The sequence below is a fragment of the Carex rostrata genome, chromosome 16, assembly GCF_964058835.1.
Source record: "Carex rostrata chromosome 16, lpCarRost1.2, whole genome shotgun sequence".
In the NCBI taxonomy this organism is placed as follows: domain Eukaryota; kingdom Viridiplantae; phylum Streptophyta; class Magnoliopsida; order Poales; family Cyperaceae; genus Carex; species Carex rostrata.
Window position 1 is genome coordinate 5,804,360 of NC_135933.1, and position 19,640 is coordinate 5,823,999.

The following is a 19,640-nucleotide window of genomic DNA, read 5'->3' on the forward strand; positions in this document are numbered from 1 at the left end:
TCCTGGACAATCCCAAATCCTGCGACTTGTTTTGCCGCAAAACTAGACAAAAAGCCCGCGGTAAGTCTAGTAAGGTCTAATCAGCTGAAGCAGTTATCATGAATTAAAAAACAAAAATTGATCTGTAATCTCAAACTTACAAAAAAGGACTCATTCGGATTTGGTGAGTCCCCCGTCACACTTTAGGTAGTGGGCCTTAAGGGCTTCTCCCCTGGACAGTTCCCCTACTTCTCCCATTGCATACCACCTATAAATACCCATGCATGCATTCTCCTTGTACACAACTTATTAAGTCTCGTACGTACCTAGCTTATTGTTCTTGAAAAATAAAAAAGAAGAGTGATTATGTGTGCCGCAATGCTCAGCTTGATACCGCCTCTAGCATCGACTACGGAGATTGAGCCGTTGCAGATGCCGGTTATTGACTTCAGCATGTTGCATCGAGCAAATGATAGGTCTTCCGTGATAAAAGATATTGCAATGGCATGCCGAGAAATAGGATGCTTTCAGGTCTGCTCTATTTAAACCTATATATATAAACTAAAAATTGACTGTTAAATACCAATAAAAAAAAACTATCAATTACACATAAGTTGTGCCGTATAGCGTGTGGATTGATTTTACGTGTGCATGCATTTATAAAAGCTAAAAAAAAAAGTTTGCAAAAATAATAAAGTACTTTGAGGAGGTTCAAATCTAAGCCCAATATTGGGTGTATATATATTTATCATTTTTTTTCGGAGGCCCAAAATCTGTGCGTTGCAGTTGCACTCGTTTCATAGGAATTTTGGTAAACAAACTGGAAACTTTATACATATATAAGCTTTATAGGGATTTTTTTTTTGAAGTTAATATGTTTTTATTTTTTTTCGTAAACGGGGAGCTTAATTCTATTAATTAATTTAGCAAAGTAGAAGAAAAGTGCATTCAAGAACTTGTTTAAATTAGTGACAAATTTACCCATATATGTATAATAAGCATATATAATAACATTAATAACAATTGACATGCCATTTCATTGCATACCCTGGCTGCCTTGAATGCATATATGCTATTATAGCATCTATATCTTTTTAAAACCTGTCAACTTGTAGAATAAAACGGAAAAAGAAAGTTAACTATGTAAAACTTTGAATTAATTACCTGTTATACATGGAGATGACTCTGACCATCATTTTCTTATTCAGGTTGTAAACCATGGAATAAGCAAGTCCGTTATGAAGGGAGCACTAGAAGCAGCATCCGAGTTTTTTGAAATGCCTTCCGAGTCAAAGGCCAAGTTTACATCACCTGATATAAGCAAACCGGTTCGATATGATTGCTCGAATGATGGAATCAACAAAAGTAGGTCATTTCTGAAGCATTATGCCCACCCCTTGGATGAGTGGATCCAGTTCTGGCCACTAGAACCGCCAAGCTATAGGTATATATTTTCATTTGTTAGTCAGATATCAATTTGGTGCAATAATTCAAAACATGCTGTTGTAAGCAAAAGAATAGTAGGAAGAATATGGTGCTAAGCCAAAAGATTATGTACCAACTCATATCCATACCATTACAGTAGGCACAACACGGTATGAGACGAACCGACCCGTGCCATATCATACTAGATTCTGGATACATAAATAAATTTTACTTTTCAGGGAAAAAATGGGGAGATATGCAGTTGATGCAAGGAGAGTTGCTATAGGTCTTATCAATGCAATTCTTCAAAGCCTAGGTCTTGGCGAGGCATACCTAGGGACAAAACTGGAAGAGGGAGTACAACTTCTGGCAGTCAACTCCTATCCCCAGTCAACCCAGCCAGGTGTCACTCTAGGATTGGCCCCACATTCTGACTATGGCTTCATAACCTTGCTCCTTCCCAGCTGCCCTGGTCTTGAGGTAATGAACCACACGACCAAGGAATGGAAGGCGGTAATGCAGCCATCAGATACGCTGCACGTGCACCTCGGAGACCATTTGGAGGTGCTTAGCAATGGCAAGTATCGCACGGTAGTGCACAGAGCAATGCTGAATAGTGAAAATAGTAGGGTCTCTATTGCGAGTATTCACGGCTTGGCAATGCATGAGAAGGTGAGGAGTGCAGAGGAATTGGTGGATGAGCAAACTCCAATGATGTATGAGGAAAGTAGTTTCAGGGACTTTTTGGACTTTTTACCTGCCAATAGTACCAATAATAAGAGCTACATTGACAGTCTCAGGATATGTGCAACTGAACAGTAGCAGTGCACCAAAGGTGAGGATGTATGCCTAAATTACTAATAAGAGCTATATATGAAACCTTTTTATATAGTTAAAGTATAAACCCTGCAAAAAATGAAGATATATGCCTAAATTACCCTAACCCGGTGATCCTCTATGTTGACAAAAGGTGAGGATTCTCGGGCTGTATGAATGATAGTGGTTTTTTTTTGCTTCAAGTTTTGCAGATTGAACCATAAGTTTTCATCAAAAATGAATGATAGCAGTATAAGGAGTGTCTATTTATTTCAGACATGTGAATAAAGGAAGCTGGCTACAATTACTAGGCTACTTTAGTTGTGTAAGGATTACCTATTTTGATATAAGTTACTGTAAGATAGGAGTTTCTTTTTTTTTCGAGCGACTCGAATGCTGCTCAGGTGAAGAACAAAAAAGTGCTTGAGTCGGACAAGTAGCTTTGTTTGCGCTGGAGTTCATATTAAAGTTCCTTTAGTGGCGTGCTGGCCCGAACCAATCGACTCATGTCGAAGAATAATTGGCTGAGTTGTGTTAGGGCTGACGTGCCACTCGAATCTAGAGCAAGCTGGTTCTCACTGATATGTATCTGTGTGTAGCGGTTATCAGATACCCGCTGTGGTTGTTATAAGTTTTAATGTAATATATGGAAATAAATCAGAAAAATTGACTTGTTTTACAGTTTACTATGAATTGACTTCGTATGGATAATATTATGTTTTGAAATACACTATCAAATTAATTGATCTAGTTTCTAAGTATAGATATGTATAACATATCCACTGGCATCCTAACTGTATGCTCTGCATTTTACAAGAGAAACAGTAAAGAGAAAATTCAGAACTCGAATTCTCAAAAGGCAATAAAAAATCAGCTCAAAATCATGATAATTCATAATTGTTTCATTGAAGAAAATTCAATCAGGTAGAATTAAACTGCTTTGAGCAAAAAATAGAAGAAAACTAAACACTCTAAAGGATCTAGTAAATAGCTTCCATCACTGGTACCCAGAATTTAGAACGAAATAAGCAAATATAAAGAATGATTTGCAAATAATCAGGTGACCACCATGATCAATTTAAGGGATCTTTTAAGAATTTATTGAGGATTATAACTAATTAGGGCAATTATCGAATAAAATTCAGCGGAATATCAAATAACAGAATGGTATCATCAGAAAATAGCAGTATACGGCATACCTTGATTTGAGCTCCAGTCACATCTCTAATTTTCTGAGACCTAATTTTCAGGAAAAAAAAAAATATCTCACCAAATTTTATGAACCGGCGAAAACGGTTGAGAGAATTCCAATACTTGCATGAATATAAATATTACAATATTGACACTCATCCCATAGTTGTCCCCAGCAAACGGTCTCTTTTTAAAACCTAGGCTTACTAAGAAAAACAAAGCTTGTAACACGTATATAATAGAATCGGATTTGGATTTAGGTTGGATATTTATAAATTAAGATTTAAAGTTGAAAGATATAATTTTATTTCATCTCAGAAATATAATTAAAATAAAATGCCTCTTTATTAAATCCTCTCATTTCAAACTATATTATGAACTAATTATAGGCGTATTACATATGGTGATAGTCATTGTCTTTTTTTAAATAAATGTTAATTGCACACTTTAAATGGTTTTCTTCACCAGAAGCATAAGACGAATGTCTTGTTGTTATTGTTCTCAAAGTTAAAAGACATTAACCGTATAAATTTTTTGAATTTACTATAAATTGTTAAAAAAAAAAACAAATTGAATGTTTTTCTGTAACCTATATAAATGAATAGGTTTTCTTCAAAGTGTACATCATAGTGAGCATGAATAATCACTACTTTGAATAATAAATAATTATGGCACGAGACAAGTAACTGGGAGGGAGCCAGAGAGGTGCTTCATAATATATTTAAAACAATGTAGTAGTAAATTTAAATATTGTCATATTTAGTATGAATAATTGTTGCTTTAGGTAGATACATATATAGCTTTCACATGTAACTAATACGTGGGAGAGGTGGTGTCTGGTCTCGTCTTTTCTAGCGTTGGAGAATTCTCTAGAGATTGTGGGCTGGGGACCATTATCATATCCGTAATTTTGTGGACCGAGTTAAAGCCTAATTTATTCGGTGAGAAATAGGCTAAAATATGTGAAATATTACAAATACACCTGCAAAAGCACCAAATTATCTGACACTGCAAAACCACTAAATTTCAGGGGTCTCGTTGAAGGGAATTGGGCCTACTTGTGAGGTCCAGCAATAAATAATAAGGTGTTACAAGTTAGCCCAAATATCTGAGCCATGAATATTCATCCCAAATTTGGATCCCCAAGGGAACTCAAACTTTGAATTAACATCCAGTTTGTTCGATCAAAATCCCCACATATATTAAAGGGAAAATTTCCTTCGTGCCACTCCAAAACTTCAAAAATACCAAATTGCCACCCCAAAACCTAAAATTACTTATTTGCCACCCTAAAATCATCAAAATTATCAAAATGCCCCATTTATACATCTAATATACATATCTAATTAATTTTAATCTAAAAAGTGTAGTATAAAAAACGTATTTTTGTAATTCCAAGTTTACCCTTCAATTCATCTGATAAAATTAAAAATGGAGAACTCGCAGTCCCCTCCCCTGTCTTCCTCCCGTAATCACCTTTCTCCCTTTCATTCTCTCTTTCTCCCGTAATGGCGTAATCACCTTTCTTCATCGGAGTCTCTTTCTCTCTCTCACTCGCTAGTTACAAAAAACAACAAGCACGCCTAGCAGTATGGTATTAATGCAGTAAAGTTACTGTTTTTGTTGCAGTTTTGAAAAGTGAATTTCAAAAATAGCTAATAAATCATCAAAAAATGTTATAAATGAAAAGTTTGATTCTACAATATTTGTTTTTGAGTCCTTTATTAGACTGTGAATTTGGATTTTCAGATTGGTCGCTGGATCAGTCTGCACTGACAGTTTTATCAAAACAGGTCAATCCGGGTATTTTTAATGCCAATGCTATACCAGTAGCATTTTCCTTGTGTTTCAATGCTGGTGCCATGTATGGTTGAGTACCACGGACTGGTTGGGGATGGTTACAACTTGGTTTGGTGTCTGGTTAGTTGCAGAACAGGTTTTAAGTGCGTCAACCCACTGATTTCGATACCAGAAAAGGGGAAAAGCAGATAAAACTCAGAAAATCATACAATCAAAGATCCAATTAAGAAATCAAGTTGTCAGAACCAAAGCTAAAAGAATTTTCTCTTGATTCAATGGATTAAATGGACATATCATTCAGAAAATCATTGGATTAATTATTTAGCAACAAATGACATATCTCAGATCTAAACTAATGCCTATTTGCAATTTCATCCTTTTTCTTATATTTTTTGCAAACAGATCCTTTAAAATGTTAATATTTAGCAACTTAATGCTATTATATCAACACTTTAACTTCATTTCTCTTGCAAATAGGTCCTTGTATTTTGAGGAATTAGCAAAGGAAACCATATGGGATGTAGTGTCAACAGATCCATTGATCATGTTGCTTTTTATTGCACATCCTCACACTTCATTCAGAACCAGTGCTTTCAAAGCCAACCTAAGGGCTTGCTGAGTAGCTAACACAATTATTAATTGATTAATTACTCAATATATCTGTTGAGCAAATAATCAATATAAGCTAACATGCCACATCAGCAAAAAAGAGAGATTGAATGGTTAAACAATAAAAATAGACAACAATGAACAAACCTAGTATTTCACTTGTATATCATTACAATTAAAACATGCCACATCAGCAAAAAAGAGAGATTGGTTAAACAATAAAAATAGACAACAATGAACAAACTCAATATTTCACTTGTATATCATTACAATTAAAACACCGATTATCACAAAGACAATGATAGCAACGAGAAATTTGATTTGCTCCACTAATTTAACAAGGCGAGAGTTGTGTTCCTTCCATTCTCCCATCTCCACATCATATCGAGCTTCATTTCTACGAAAATTTAAATAATAGAAATGATATGTTATATTATCTATGAAAATTTACTACCCAACATATTTAGCTTTTATTTAGCTTTTGCTAACCTGCAACTACTTTTAATGCTACAATTATCTCAACATATTTTGATTAAATTTTAGCTGATCCACTTAATGTTTCTCCTTCTTAGTTGGGAACTTTTGCAAGGACTTAATGAGAAGTATGTTATGAAAATTTACACTGGCTCATAATAAGTGGTAACTATTAATACAACTTACATGTTAAAAAAAATGAAAATTCTTCTTAGCTTACATGTAATTTAACTAGCTAGCATCCTGTTAAGTTATGTGAACATATATATTCAATGACAACTAATAAAATGTTATCATAAGCTTAGTAAGTAGAACTAGACAGGCGATCATATAATTTTACTATCTGAGATATTAACTTTGTATTGCAAAAATGACAGGCCAGTAAGCTTAAAAAAATCCTAATGGAAATATATTTCCATTCAAGCTCATTTCATATACCAGGTACAGTAGGGTTTCAAAACAGTACCACTACTGTACCTGTACCATTACTGTACTTGTACCAGTACCACTGCTGATGTACCAGTACCAGTACCGACTACAAAACGGGAAGAGGGGAGTAGGCAATACCTTGACGGGAAGAGGGGAGTAGGCGAGGAGGTAGTGGCGGACCGACGGAGCTCCTCGCGTTGGGTTGGGTCTGGGTCCGGGGCGTGCAGGGTGGAGAGTGACGAGGTGGATCGGTGGATCGGCGGGGTGAGCGGATCTGAAGAGGCGCTAGGCGTGCTTGTTGTTTTCTGTAACTAGCGAGTGAGAGAGAGAAAGAGACTCCGATGAAGAAAGGTGATTACGCCATTACGGGAGAAAGAGAGAATGAAAGGGAGAAAGGTGATTACGGGAGGAAGACAGGGGAGGGGACTGCGAGTTCTCCATTTTTAATTTTATCAGATGAATTGAAGGGTAAACTTGGAATTACAAAAATACGTTTTTTATACTACACTTTTTAGACTAAAATTAATTAGATATGTATATTAGATATATAAATGGGGCATTTTGATAATTTTGATGATTTTAGGGTGGCAAATAAGTAATTTTAGGTTTTGGGGTGGCAATTTGATATTTTTGAAGTTTTAGGGTGGCATGGAGGAAATTTTCCCTATATTAAAAGACCCCGTTAATTTTAACATGGGCTGGATTCTAATCAGATGATCCGAACCAAACTAAATTTTTTAATTATTTTAGAGGGAAATTTGATAGAATGCTCTCCTCCCTCCAAAAATTATCAAACAAAATATCCTCCTCTTAAAATTATTGACAAAATGCCTACTTTTCCCCTTTCTCTCCTTTACCTCTAGTTTACTCCCATGAACCTTTTTAATGCACATTGAATTCCATATGACCCATAATTGGCAACCATTTCTTCCTTTATTAATTTATTTATGAGTACAAAAAAGACAAACCAAATTACATTGAATAATCACTGTTAAGAAGGCATCTAAACCTCTAATTATTTTTTTATCATGTTTGTTGTTTGTTATTAGTATCTGATTAGCTAATAAGTTTGAATCTTGCTAGCTATTTAAATCCGATTACGCTTGTTCTATCCTGACAAAAACCATGCTCCCTGATTACTATTAACTTTTCAATAACAAATTAACAATTAAAAAATATATATCTGTATACTTTACGAGCATTCCCTTTCCTCCAATTACAATAATATTCTGCATACTATGTAAATATTCTTAGACAATGCGCCAAGTTCATTTTTTCTGATGATCGATCTCTATCCACCTATAAGAAATTAAGTACTATAATCTTCCATTATTTTTTATTGCAAGTTAGTGTACAATAACATAAGAAGAGATTTTGAATAAATTTGTATGTTACTCGAGAAAGTTTCTCGTCATAATTATTTTTCTTTTTATGAACTTCCTAAGCTTGTTCATAATCCTTCATTATAAAAACTACTTGTAAATCCATTTGTTAAAAAGTTATAAACTATTTGAAAACTTCAATAAAAATTATTTCCTTCATTTTAAACCAAGATGGACAAAAAAAAATCGACTTGTACTGCTCGCCTCGCCTATATCAAAAATATATATTTTTATTTTGTTGGTACAGATCTCCCCGTAAGAATTGCTTGGATGAGAGTAGATCTAGGTACGGGCTCCAAAAATATGTAGTAGCCGAAAGGCCTGGAATTCCAGTCCAATAAACGAACGAGTGAACGGTCCAGATTATCGGAACATCAGTCTTAGCCCGGATCGTTCTCTCTGTATTGATCCAAGTCCAATCTCAGACTTAATACTATATATGCCCGCGGTGAAACCCAACTCAGTAGGATTAACGGTCAGTTTAGTTAAAAAGCGAATTCAAATAATCAAATTAAAATTTTATTTGATTTTTAAAAATCTAACCAAATCAACCAAATAAAACTTGTCGAACCGAAACTAACTGAATTAAACTTGTTTGGTTGAACTGAAATGATAATACTTAAATTTAAAATATCAAAACTCATTACATACACAAGCACATTTAATAATCATAAAAATAAATATTCAGATTTATATCAGTTGACCCAAAATATGAGAGATTATTATGCGTCGTGATGAAAGAACATTGGTGAATTATTAAGAAAGGAGGGACATCACCCCCTGAAATATCTTCATCATCCCAAGCACTGGTGATGTCTGTGACCAAGGAGGGACATCACCCTCTGAAATATCTTCATCATCCCAGGCCTCCTCATTCTAGCCATCTTCTTCATCAATTCCATCCAACATTACCATCTTCATCATCAATAAGATCAGGATAAGGATCAAAATAAGTATATCGGGTATAACTCGAACCCGTTTATGTCTGACAGGACTAAGCCTGGCTCGTACCCGCTTGTGTTTAATGAGACCGGGTTTGACTCGACCTGTTATTGCTTGGTGATACCGGGTCTGGCTCGAACCCGCTTGTTTCTCAGAAACCGCACTACACTGGGTTTAACTAGATTCTGACTATGTCTCGCGGTCTCGGATACCGCATTATCAAATTCAAGGGATAATTGAAGATTAATACCGCGGTTGAGGTTTGTAATTGCCTCAACGTACAGCTCTAGAATCTAGTATTGAGTTATGACGAACATCAATAGCATCATACCGGAATTAAGTTGTCAGGTTTCATCGTCACAAATTAGGACCAATTAGTAAAAATTGGATAAACAACATCCCGATATTATAACTGGCTTAATATTAAGGTTGTCCTCACCCTCGTAATATCCAAGACTAAATTATCTCTCTGACATCATAAATGTTTTGTTCACCAGTCACATGAAACATAAAACGAGGGCCGACACTGTACTCACCACTGAGTCCCCTCTTGCCCATATCGAGTTACACTACACCCCCGAAATACACCATTACACAAATCGTAATGGTTGTTTTGGTCAATCAACCTAAAGTATGTGAATTACAAATTTCAATATTGCACCACTACTTAACTATTCTATTAATAAAAAAGTTAAGCTTACATAGAGATAAGTGGGTAGGTAAAGAGAAGTGAAATGAGTGAATTATTGTGGGGAATTACTAAGGCTGTTTTTATATAGAAGCACAAACGTTTGATGTACTTGGTGTTTCTCTTTTGAAAAAAATGCAAATACAGGTTACGTTTGTATTATTATTTTTTTTATTATTTCTGATGCTGTGAATTTATTACTTTTTTCCGAAGTGCTACAGATAAAAAAACATTGACCCACACCGCCCAACCAAGTACAAATTTGGGGCAAAGTTCTGTTGCCTCCGAAAAACTTGAAAAGATTGATTAAACATGCTAGTCTTACTGAAGGAAGTAAAATTCTGATATTTGTTAATTACATATCAACACAAATGCTTGAATGTCCGGTGAGAACCAATACATACAACCAACAAAAAAAAGGAACAATACAAAACAATGTTATAAAAACAAAAAGCAACATCGATTTAAGATTGCAAAGAAAAAGCAAAAAGAAAAAACAAGAGAGAAGCTCTACATGGCAACACAATTTTATTTTAAAATGCAATTGGTTCCCGTTCTACACTCACCTTTCAAATGACCGCAAAATTGCGTAAGAGATAACCCTTCAGAAAATGAAAGGAATTCTATTCTATCTATCTATCTATGAAATTCCAGTAGAAATGCTGGAAGTGGCATAGATCTCCAAAGAGTGCTCAGGAACGTATGTTAACCCTGCAGTTTGGAACTTCATTAATGCCTACTTTCTACTGATAAGAAAAATATACAATTCTAGAATAAAGAATTATGGTTTCATTTGTCAATGAGCTAAAATATAACATAGAGATCTATATTGGCAAACAATGATGGGTCTCTCTCTCTCACACACACAGAAACTCATCATTGTTTCAATACCCTCGAGGATTGGTCTGGTTAATACTGGATGGTTTGATACCATGAACACAGGTATGAGTTACCACAATAAGAGTTAACTACTGGTAAATAATCGACCAGTAACTAGATAATTTCATCTTCTGTAACCCAAAATCTTATCTTCTTTATTCAATTTTGATGGAAAGAATAATTCAAAAATTGTTCATCAAGACGTATTCACACCTTTCTCCTTGATGCTAATTTGAAGTGTGTTAAGAGTAATGATTCCGTCTGTTAATGGTAGCAACTCCAACTTCACTGTAGCACTTGATCGTGCCGGAACACACCTAAGCATAACCACCAGACCAAAATATGTAAAAAAAGAAAAACAAATAGAAAAATATCCCAACTGGTAAACCACAGTTGCATCATCAACCAGTTGGAAATTCCATGACTAAACAGAAGCAAATACCTATCTTGCCCAGAAATTAAATACTAAGAAAATTTAAAACAAATTACCCAAGAGGAACAGCACTCTGTAACCAAAGATGGGAACAGCTTGCCATACTATTGCCTTCATTTGGAGATTCAGTAGAAAACGAACTGCCAGCTGGTGTGGTAGGTGCTGAGTTCAATGGAAGAACTCTAGGAGAGGAGGCTGATGGCTCTGGAGCAAGCACTGTTAGAGTTAGGTCTTCTGCTGTGAGATTTGTTGCTTCCAGAGTTAACACCTGTAAGTTGAACAATTGTATTTGAGAAATTATGTAGCTTTCGGTGCCATGTCAGTAGGCTAGATACTGGCATGAACTGAAATGCACGATACTAGCATTATCTTAATTATCAGTTAGATTAGACACTTCTTAATCCCCATGTCTCCTTTTAGTTTGACTTTTCACAACCAGGAGAAAATAGGCTGAAATAGACATTTCACAACCAGGAGAAAATAGGCTGAATCATAGTTAGGCTCAGCTAGACCAGATTGCACAAATTTAAGATTTATTCTGTGTGGGCCATATTGAGGTTTGAAAATTTTATCCTGCTTAAATGGGCCAAATTGAGGCTTGGCAAATTTTAGAAAAATGCTATCATCTTAGTCAGCTGATCAGGTATGCAGCCCAGATAAATTTTGGTCAAGACGGAGTATGTAGCAGCTAAAATCTTGTTGTAACACCGCCAACTAAAACCCTTGAAATGATATCAAGGGTATAATGGTCACTTTTCGTAGGATTCGGTGCACAATCACCTGAACTGGCAGTTGAGGCACTCTTGCGCTTTGTCGCACTGCTTGATTGTGCGGCTCAGATGAAACTGAGATCATAACATCTCTTGTAACACAAGGCTGCCAGCTCGTTGCTTGCTTGAAAAATAGCTTTGATTCTGAGAGACAATTATAAAATAAAAAATCAGAAAAATAATACACATCCTAATATGAAAAGAATAGCAACAATCATAACAACTATTGGATCCAAACTAGGCACGGTAACTAAATCAGGAAAAATGAAAATCAAAGGCCAATAATGAGCTGAACCAAAATTGAGTATGAATTTGAAGCAGGAAGGGTAATTGAAATACCTGAAATAATTTTACAAATGTTGAACAATGTCATGGACTCATGATTAAATTGTTGAAAACTATTGTGCAAGTCACTGCAATATGATATTCTATGCAGACCTGTCTGAAAATAAAAATACAAACAAACATTTACCAGAGTAGTTGCAGCGGTATGATACCAATATTGCATATTGGTCTGCACTTGAAGAAGTGGCTGTCTTGGGTTCTAAAACCTTAGACTTTGGAGGCAGATTCCAGGAAGAGGTGCCCGGCCGAGAATTTGACAAAGATGGGCTTGTCTCAATGCCTCCCTTAGAATCTCTATGCAGTGTTGTTGCTGGCTTCAGAATGAAAGAATGCTCCTCGCCTCTCCTAAATTTCAACAGTAATTTGAACAAACATAAAATTGGAATAACTATTAACTAAACTATTAGCTATCTGCATGATACTTTATGGGGTATTAGCATTACTAACGATTAGCAAACTTGTTGTTAGTATGTACTGCACTAATGATTAAAACTATCGTCGAGTTCAACTAACTATCAGCCATAATAACCTTTGTTTTCACAAGATTTACAATGGAGAGGGAGATATAACCTTATTCCAAAAAAATTATAATGGGCATGGAAGATATCACATCCTCTACCCTCCAAACATTCATTTGTGTAATTCCAAAATAGGGTGTAGAGGTAAAAGAATTTCAATCACATAGTGCCTTACTGGAGCAGTCTAAAGAGCAATGATTTTGATAACCCACATAAAGACATTACTCAGTAAATAAAAAAACACTTACACATAGTGCCATTTATCGGCACATCATCCTATGTTCAAATACTATTGCCCTGTAGTTTATATCTTGATTTTATAAAATTCCCATCCAATAAATGTGTCACTAATATACAAACAAAGCCCTACATTATGGTTGATTTTCACATAAAGTATAAGCAACTACCATGTCCAAAAAGAACTACAGATACCACAATACAACTGAACATTTTCAAATATGCAAACACCACAAAAGAAACCTAAAAACATACCTAAGCGCAAGATTAGGCAAGCTGTGGCCATCCCCAGCCTCAATGCTGGCAATGGGAAGGGAGAGGGGTTTGCTGGTCCCAGTACCAGACCCACCTTTTGAGGTCTCCTCAAAGACAATGGTTAATGCATCCACATATATTATTATATCTGTTAAATGTTCAGGAGCAACATTCTGCACAAATAAGGCCACATGAAACAACACATCAATCAACTAATGTTCCCTTTAATAAATACATGAAATGAAACTTATAATTTGAGAAGGTACCTTGACTTGTACACAGAGCAAATTCTCAGTGGTACACTTGGCAGCAAATGAATGGACCTCCACTGGCTGAACAATCTCAACCCGCCTCCGCCATCTCTTACCGGGTAAATACACCCCCTCTAACCCTGCCCGCACCGAGTACCTCTCAGTCTCCATCATGACTCCCCTGAAGGAGAGCTTACTCTCCACACTCTCCCCTCCCTTACTGGACCTGTCCAGTGAAACATTGTCAAACTCCTCGATGTTGTTTGCACTGGAAGGGGGTGGAGCAGCAGTTACTGGAGGCATGGTATTGGTCGGCATAGAGTAGCTCCTGAAGTTGCTAAAAGAGAAGATCTGGGAGGTGGATGACCCTGAGAAGGAGGGCTTGTGAGTTATAGCAGGTGGATTTACTGGAGGTGAGAGGGAACGCGGTGGGGCTAGGGTGCGGTCGAGAGGGTGGAGCCAGGTAAGGAGCTCATGACACGGGTCAGGTATGGGACACGGGTCAGACGAGGAAATTCCAGTGTGATTTGGCCACTGACGCTTCTCAAATTGGAGAACTTCTAGTATCGGGTCAGGTATGGAATTAGTGACTCCAACATTGACCCGCAATAGAACCTGCATCATTGCAAAAGGTAGAGATGTTCTGAATCAATGTGAATTAGATGTGTTAAATAATAATAAAAAGTGTGTTTTGCTAGACAAAAAAAAAAAAAAATGAGGGCACTCGACATGTAATTTAGGTTATTTGCACAATTGAGCTGGAATTAAAACATGGATATTGTTCGTGTCCACACTTATCGAGGAAGTTGCGCAACAAAAGTTTACATCACATTTATGCAGAAAAGAAAAATAAGCTCGAGCAAGGAAGACATTTTAGAGGGTACTAAGTAAAAGAAAGAATTAAAAAGAAAGGTTACAACCCACAAGCATACCACTATATCTCCATTACTTAGTAAGAAGCACTTCGCTGCATCTCTCGCCACACCACCAGCTGTTGTACTGTCAAAAAAACCCTTGTCAGAGACAGCATTGCACGAGCTCTCACCTCGCGGGGCCCGTTTCTTCCTGGACCAGAGAGGGTCATCTGATTGTGCAATTCTCGCAAAGAAACTTGAGCTTCTGAATCTCTCTAGAATGTTCTCTGCCTGTTTCTTTTGATCGTCTGTCTCAGAAATTGTAGGTGGCAACACTTGGCCATTGGTCTCTTTATTTTCCACTCCAGCAGCCTCTCCTGGAGCATCGCCATTTTCCTTACTGAATTAAAGAAAAGGTAAATTCAGTTGGAAACATGCAATTCTGAAACTGGAGTTGGAATTACAAAATAAGTGAACAGGAAAAAAGGAGTACTATATCAAACTTTTAGTATATTATCATTACTATTATTTTTCCTTTGATGGGTCTGTAGTCCTAGCTGGAGTATGCAGGCATAAAGCACTATTGTGATCCTTGAATGTAAAAGTGGAAAATGAAAGAAATTAAGAAAGAAAAAACTTTACGTAGAACTTGTAACAATTTCTGAACTATCCGGTGTATGCTTGGCTTGATGCACTCCATTTGAAACAGACTTCTCATTATGGCGAACTAGAGAAGTACCAGCTTTAAATGGAGAGATTGTCTCTGATTTCAGTGCAGAGGCCGAAAGGCATACTAGTATGTGAACCTGCTCTCCTGATAACAATGGCAATTATTAGGATTAAGTGCCATATTATACACATCTATGGCCTCATGCAGAAAATCAGAAATGGCCCATCTACTCAAAATTCAAAACCATTCAAAACCTGGGCATTGCCTAAGGAGGCTTATTGTCAAGACCAGATTACAATAAATTTATGCAAATAACGCCATTAAGCCCAATGCAAGTGCCTATACGCAGATATCATCAGCATATAGTTCCTCATGTTAGGTATGGTTAATTGTTATTCTATTTAAACTCTCTCCCCTCACCCTCCCCTACATTTTTTTTGTGTGTGTGCAGATTGGGTTTTTTGGGGAGGATGTGTGTGTGGCCAATGTAACGAACTAACAACTAAACAGCTTTCAATATGCTCAGAATAAATTATAAGAATCAACCAGTTTTAGTTGCAACCAGCAGTAGTAAGCTAATTGAAAAATGATTAGAGCTTAGGCACCAAATCAAAAAAAAGTAGCGAACATAATTAGGTTAAGTAAGGACCTCGTAGATATATTAAAATTAGAGAGCTCATGGGACAGTACAAGCTCCATAGAAAAGGGTAAAGGCAGCAGACACCATCTTACAAAAAAGTTGCTTATTTAAAAGTACCTGGAAAAATAAAAGAACGATCCAACAGTTGCAGTTGAGCCATATCACACACCTCATTCCAATTCTTAGGGAGCTCCTCTAAAGCAAAAATAAGAAATAGTTATTTGAGTAGCACAAATACACAAACCCATACCCACATACACACAACTTCTTCGTATAAGCAAGTACAGCTATGTTTCATATATTACTTTTCTTATGTCATTTTGACAGGCTCGTACTATATGTACCAGTAGCAATTGATCACTGAAAATTTTTCCTTCTCTTCTTCACTTTTGCAGGGGGCACCAGGGGTAGGGTGATTTCTGTTTGTGGTTACTTTATTTCTGTTTAATTACATATTAGGTGGCAAGATGAGGTCAAAATGGATTGGATAGAACAGATAAGGCAACCAAGTTTCGTATCAGTGCAGATTGAAGGTTAACTTAGGTAAAATCGGTCCTGATTACCCTGACAGGCATAACTATCAGGACACCACCTGGTACAAAATAGGTCATGGTCTGATTCTCTTATCAGTTTGTTTTGTTCATTCGAACAAAATTTGATGGTAAGCTGCATTAAAATAAGTCAAAACTAAGGCTATTGAGTGTGACATATGGTTGCACAACTGAAGGTCAGATGATGTGAAATTGAAATTAAGTAGATAACTCATTGCACAAGTAGTGAACGATGGTTCCTAACTTGAGGGTTGCCCATGGCTAACTAGAGAGAGAGAGAGAGAGAGAGAGAGTACTATATGGAATTGCGATCCAGCCATCCCCATCTAACACATCAGCATGCTTTCCTTCTGGAAGCTCATTTCTCAAAGCAGGTTGTCCTGATGCCATGTCAGAAGGTCCATCACTGTCACTATCCCCTGGACCAGGTCCAGGGAACGGGTCTTCAGCAGCAATCAAGCCCTCTAGTGTGGCTGCCGGTTTGCGCACGACGTCCTTGATTGGCTCATATTCTGGTGTAATGGGTAGCTCCGGTGCTGCAGGTTGGGTTCGATACAAGAAATTCATCTATGTTTTGTTTGGTTTCTCTACCTACATGGATGAAAAGTAAAGACAGTGTGACTAGTATAGCATTAAAATCTGGTAACAGTATGACAAAAACATAAATCTTTCATCATGGATTTCCTCATTTAGAAAGCTTAGTTGCATTGATTAACCAACACAAGACCAAACCTGTTGCAATAGTACTGGTCAGCAATGCTGCAGATTAACAATTAAGGACCATATAGTCAATCAAGCCATACTTCAATCCAAAATAACCCAATTTTTGTTGGAAAAACAATTCTATTATATATTGTTTAAAAATGTAATGTCATGGGAGTTTAATAGTAATTAAAATAAATGGGAGATAAGAGTGAGTAGCTAATTGATGGTGTTTAGAATAATTAGATAATTAGGTGGGAGATATTATGATGTAATAAGTCAGGAACATTTAGAAATGTTAAAAGAGATGACATCACATCCTTGTAATTGAGATATGTGGGATATTATGAACTGAGCCTTGTTGTCTTTATCATTTCTCTTTACCCATTTTATACACCAAAAAAATATTACCAAATAATCCATTTCGTTTTTAATTACACAAATCACCCTCAAATTTCAACAATTTGCCCGATCCCTCCTCTAGAATCGTGACAATTGGTATCAGAGCAATCGGCCTTGTGCACATCCAGATCAGACAATTGAGAACGGAGTCGCTTCTTACTTCAAAGAATGACCACATTACCGATTCTAGATTCCATCTTTGTTTCTTTGATCCATAACCATCAAATTACAAGACCAACCTCGCACCAGATCAGATCAAACACGTACCTCGAGCTATACTAGAAGTGTATCAAGATCGGATTGTTCAAGCTCCCATAGCACGCCTGACCTATACAAGACTTAGTTATCAATTTCAACCTTGTGTTAGTCCCTCCTACAAGGTGCGAGGCCAGCTGGTTCTCAAATCGTGTGAAGCCAACACAATTGTGAACAACCACTTACCAGCGATCCCTATTCTCCAGCGGCCTCGCTCACCTCAGTGCTACACACCAAGCGACTTCGATCACCAGTTTTCCTCAGACTTCCCTTGCTGACGACCCTTCTCAGATCCAAATCAGATCGAGGTTACCAAATGAATCCTGGGGCTCGATCCGAGAGAAGACAGAGAACGAGACGTGTTCGAAAGGAGTCAACTGGAGGCCTACAGTTCACAAATTAAAAGAAGAGAAGTATATTTGAATCCCTCTTGTGCACTTGTGCTGTACTAACTACGAAGGGCAAGTAAAGGAGTTCAGATTCAGTGGGGGTGGGGTATCTACCGTGGATAATGAGGAATCTCAGCCGTTCGGTTTAATCCGCCACGAATCTCAAATATCCTTTGTACATCTACTACAGTACTACTGGCCTGTAAAAGCATCACTCGGCTGAGATTTCGTGAAGTAATGCAGTATCAGAGGATACGCTTCTCAAGTGGAGTGGGCTATTTTGCGGATCAAGCAAGAGTCATCTTTAGTGCTGATTTGGGCTTGGTTAGTTAAAAGGTAAGTGCACCTCTTAACCGGTGGATTGAATTTTTGAAATTAGTGTATTTTTTAATCGGTGAGTAAAAATAATGGAGGAATTTGATTTGAAAATTCTCCGTAAACTGATAAATACAAGTGACAAATACTCAAAATGGAGAGATGAAAGGTTAAATGAGGAATTAGAAGACAGGACAGATGAAAAATTATTAATCAAAATAATGGGAAGTGTGATAAAGTTATCATCTTAAAATAAATGAAAAAGAGAAAGTGAAGTCTCAAATGTAAAATTTGTTAGTCAAGATAAAGTTACCAAAAATAAAAAATTAATTCAAGATCCGCTGGCGATGCATTATTGCTGAGAAATAAAAAATCGCAAGTCATAGATCCATTTGTCAAGATATTATTGTCGATCAAGACAGAGGAAAGTATCAAATTCAAAATCTGCTTGTCAAGAAATTATTGTCGACCGAAAAAGAAATTTCATTCACAAATATATATACTACTCACCGCCTTATTGCGTCCATCTCACTGGTAGTTTTAGTTTTGAAAATTACCCAACATATTGTTGAATATCAATGGATCGGAGTAGATGGAGAAAGGTTTTCTCCTCTGTAGATGTGCAGGGAGAAGAAAGAGAGAGAATATTAAAATGGAGAGAAGAAAGGAAATTAGTATTAAACACCACATCAGCCTAATAAAGAATAAAAACATACTCTTTTCGTTCATTTTTTCAGCCCAATTCTCTATTCCAGCCCTTCATTGGAATTGAGAAAAGAGGGAAAGCGTCCCTATTCCACTCCTCTATTCCAACTCACATTTCTCCTATTCAACAAGAATAGATCTTCAATTCCATTCAATTCCCTTATTCCTTCACTGCCGAACAAGCCCTAAGAGCATCTACATCCCTGAAACTCTTGGAGTTTCTAAATAACTGTTAACTAATTTTTAGAAATTTTGTCTCTGAAAGTTTCTAAACCCCTACATCTCTGAAATTAAAATTAGAGTTTCTTAATTGCCACATCAGCAAATAAATTACAGGAGAAAAGAATTTCAGCGAATTATTTGGCCATGTCAGAGTTTATAAACGATTTCTTATTAAGAAACTTTGGAGCAAAATTGCTAAATAAGAAACTCATCTGCATCCCTGAAACTGGTTTAGAAACTGCCACATCAGATTAGAAACTCCAAGAGTTTCAGGGATGTAGATGCTCTAAGAGTATAACTAGGGTGTTCTTAAGTTCACCAAGTCCTTTGGTGAATTTAAGTTTAAAATCCATTAAATCGATTTAAAATAACAAATTTGAATCATTGAAACTCACCTATCTTATGAGTGATGCGTCTATAGATAAAAAATTTAAACATTTAAATTAATTTAGTATAAAGTCAATCGGTCAAAATTAAAAGGTTAATAAATTAATTTTAATACATTTATTTTT

The 19,640-nt window shown here is 36.4% G+C and overlaps 2 protein-coding genes and 1 long non-coding RNA gene across 4 annotated transcripts; 1 reads left to right on the forward strand and 2 right to left on the reverse strand.

Moving 5' to 3' along the window:
• Nucleotides 1-357: 357 nt before the first annotated feature.
• LOC144567691 (2-oxoglutarate-dependent dioxygenase 21, chloroplastic-like) lies at nt 358-2,226 on the forward strand. The gene is made up of 3 exons (XM_078317857.1): nt 358-510; nt 1,188-1,423; nt 1,644-2,226. The coding sequence occupies exons 1-3, from the start codon at nt 358-360 to the stop codon at nt 2,224-2,226; spliced, it is 972 nt and encodes a 323-aa protein (XP_078173983.1).
• Nucleotides 2,227-5,948: 3,722 nt separating this feature from the next.
• On the reverse strand, nt 5,949-7,127 carry LOC144567821 (uncharacterized). The gene is made up of 2 exons (XR_013515513.1): nt 6,862-7,127; nt 5,949-6,217 (listed from the first exon to the last, which is right to left on the reverse strand). It is a non-coding gene; the product is annotated as an uncharacterized LOC144567821 (long non-coding RNA).
• A 2,929-nt stretch (nt 7,128-10,056) lies between these two features.
• LOC144567474 (uncharacterized) lies at nt 10,057-17,922 on the reverse strand. Of its 2 annotated transcripts, none has more exons than XM_078317621.1 (12): nt 17,510-17,922; nt 16,435-16,729; nt 15,705-15,782; nt 14,920-15,091; nt 14,356-14,677; nt 13,439-14,038; nt 13,173-13,345; nt 12,290-12,507; nt 11,828-11,961; nt 11,104-11,315; nt 10,828-10,931; nt 10,057-10,446 (listed from the first exon to the last, which is right to left on the reverse strand). In XM_078317621.1, exons 2-12 carry the CDS (start codon nt 16,703-16,705, stop codon nt 10,376-10,378), a joined length of 2,355 nt encoding a protein of 784 aa, XP_078173747.1. In that variant the 5' UTR covers nt 16,706-16,729; nt 17,510-17,922; the 3' UTR covers nt 10,057-10,375. The 2 variants fall into 2 exon arrangements, with proteins under 2 accessions (XP_078173747.1, XP_078173746.1); XM_078317620.1 differs by having other exon boundaries at nt 16,435-16,725; nt 17,504-17,922.
• Nucleotides 17,923-19,640: the final 1,718 nt, after the last annotated feature.

Excerpts from the sequence above, each read along its gene's own strand:
- LOC144567474 (XM_078317621.1), bottom strand. The coding sequence starts at position 16,705 with ATGAATTTCTTGTATCGAACCCAACCTGCAGCACCGGAGCTACCCATT. Across the intron at positions 15,783-16,434 it reads CTGGATCGCAATTCCATATA|AGGAGCTCCCTAAGAATTGG; the intron begins GTACTCTCTCTC and ends TTTTTGCTTTAG. Across the intron at positions 10,447-10,827 it reads AATTAGCATCAAGGAGAAAG|GGTTAACATACGTTCCTGAG; the intron begins GTGTGAATACGT and ends TCCAAACTGCAG.
- LOC144567691 (XM_078317857.1), top strand. The coding sequence starts at position 358 with ATGCTCAGCTTGATACCGCCTCTAGCATCGACTACGGAGATTGAGCCG. Across the intron at positions 511-1,187 it reads GAGAAATAGGATGCTTTCAG|GTTGTAAACCATGGAATAAG; the intron begins GTCTGCTCTATT and ends TTTCTTATTCAG. Across the intron at positions 1,424-1,643 it reads CTAGAACCGCCAAGCTATAG|GGAAAAAATGGGGAGATATG; the intron begins GTATATATTTTC and ends TTTACTTTTCAG.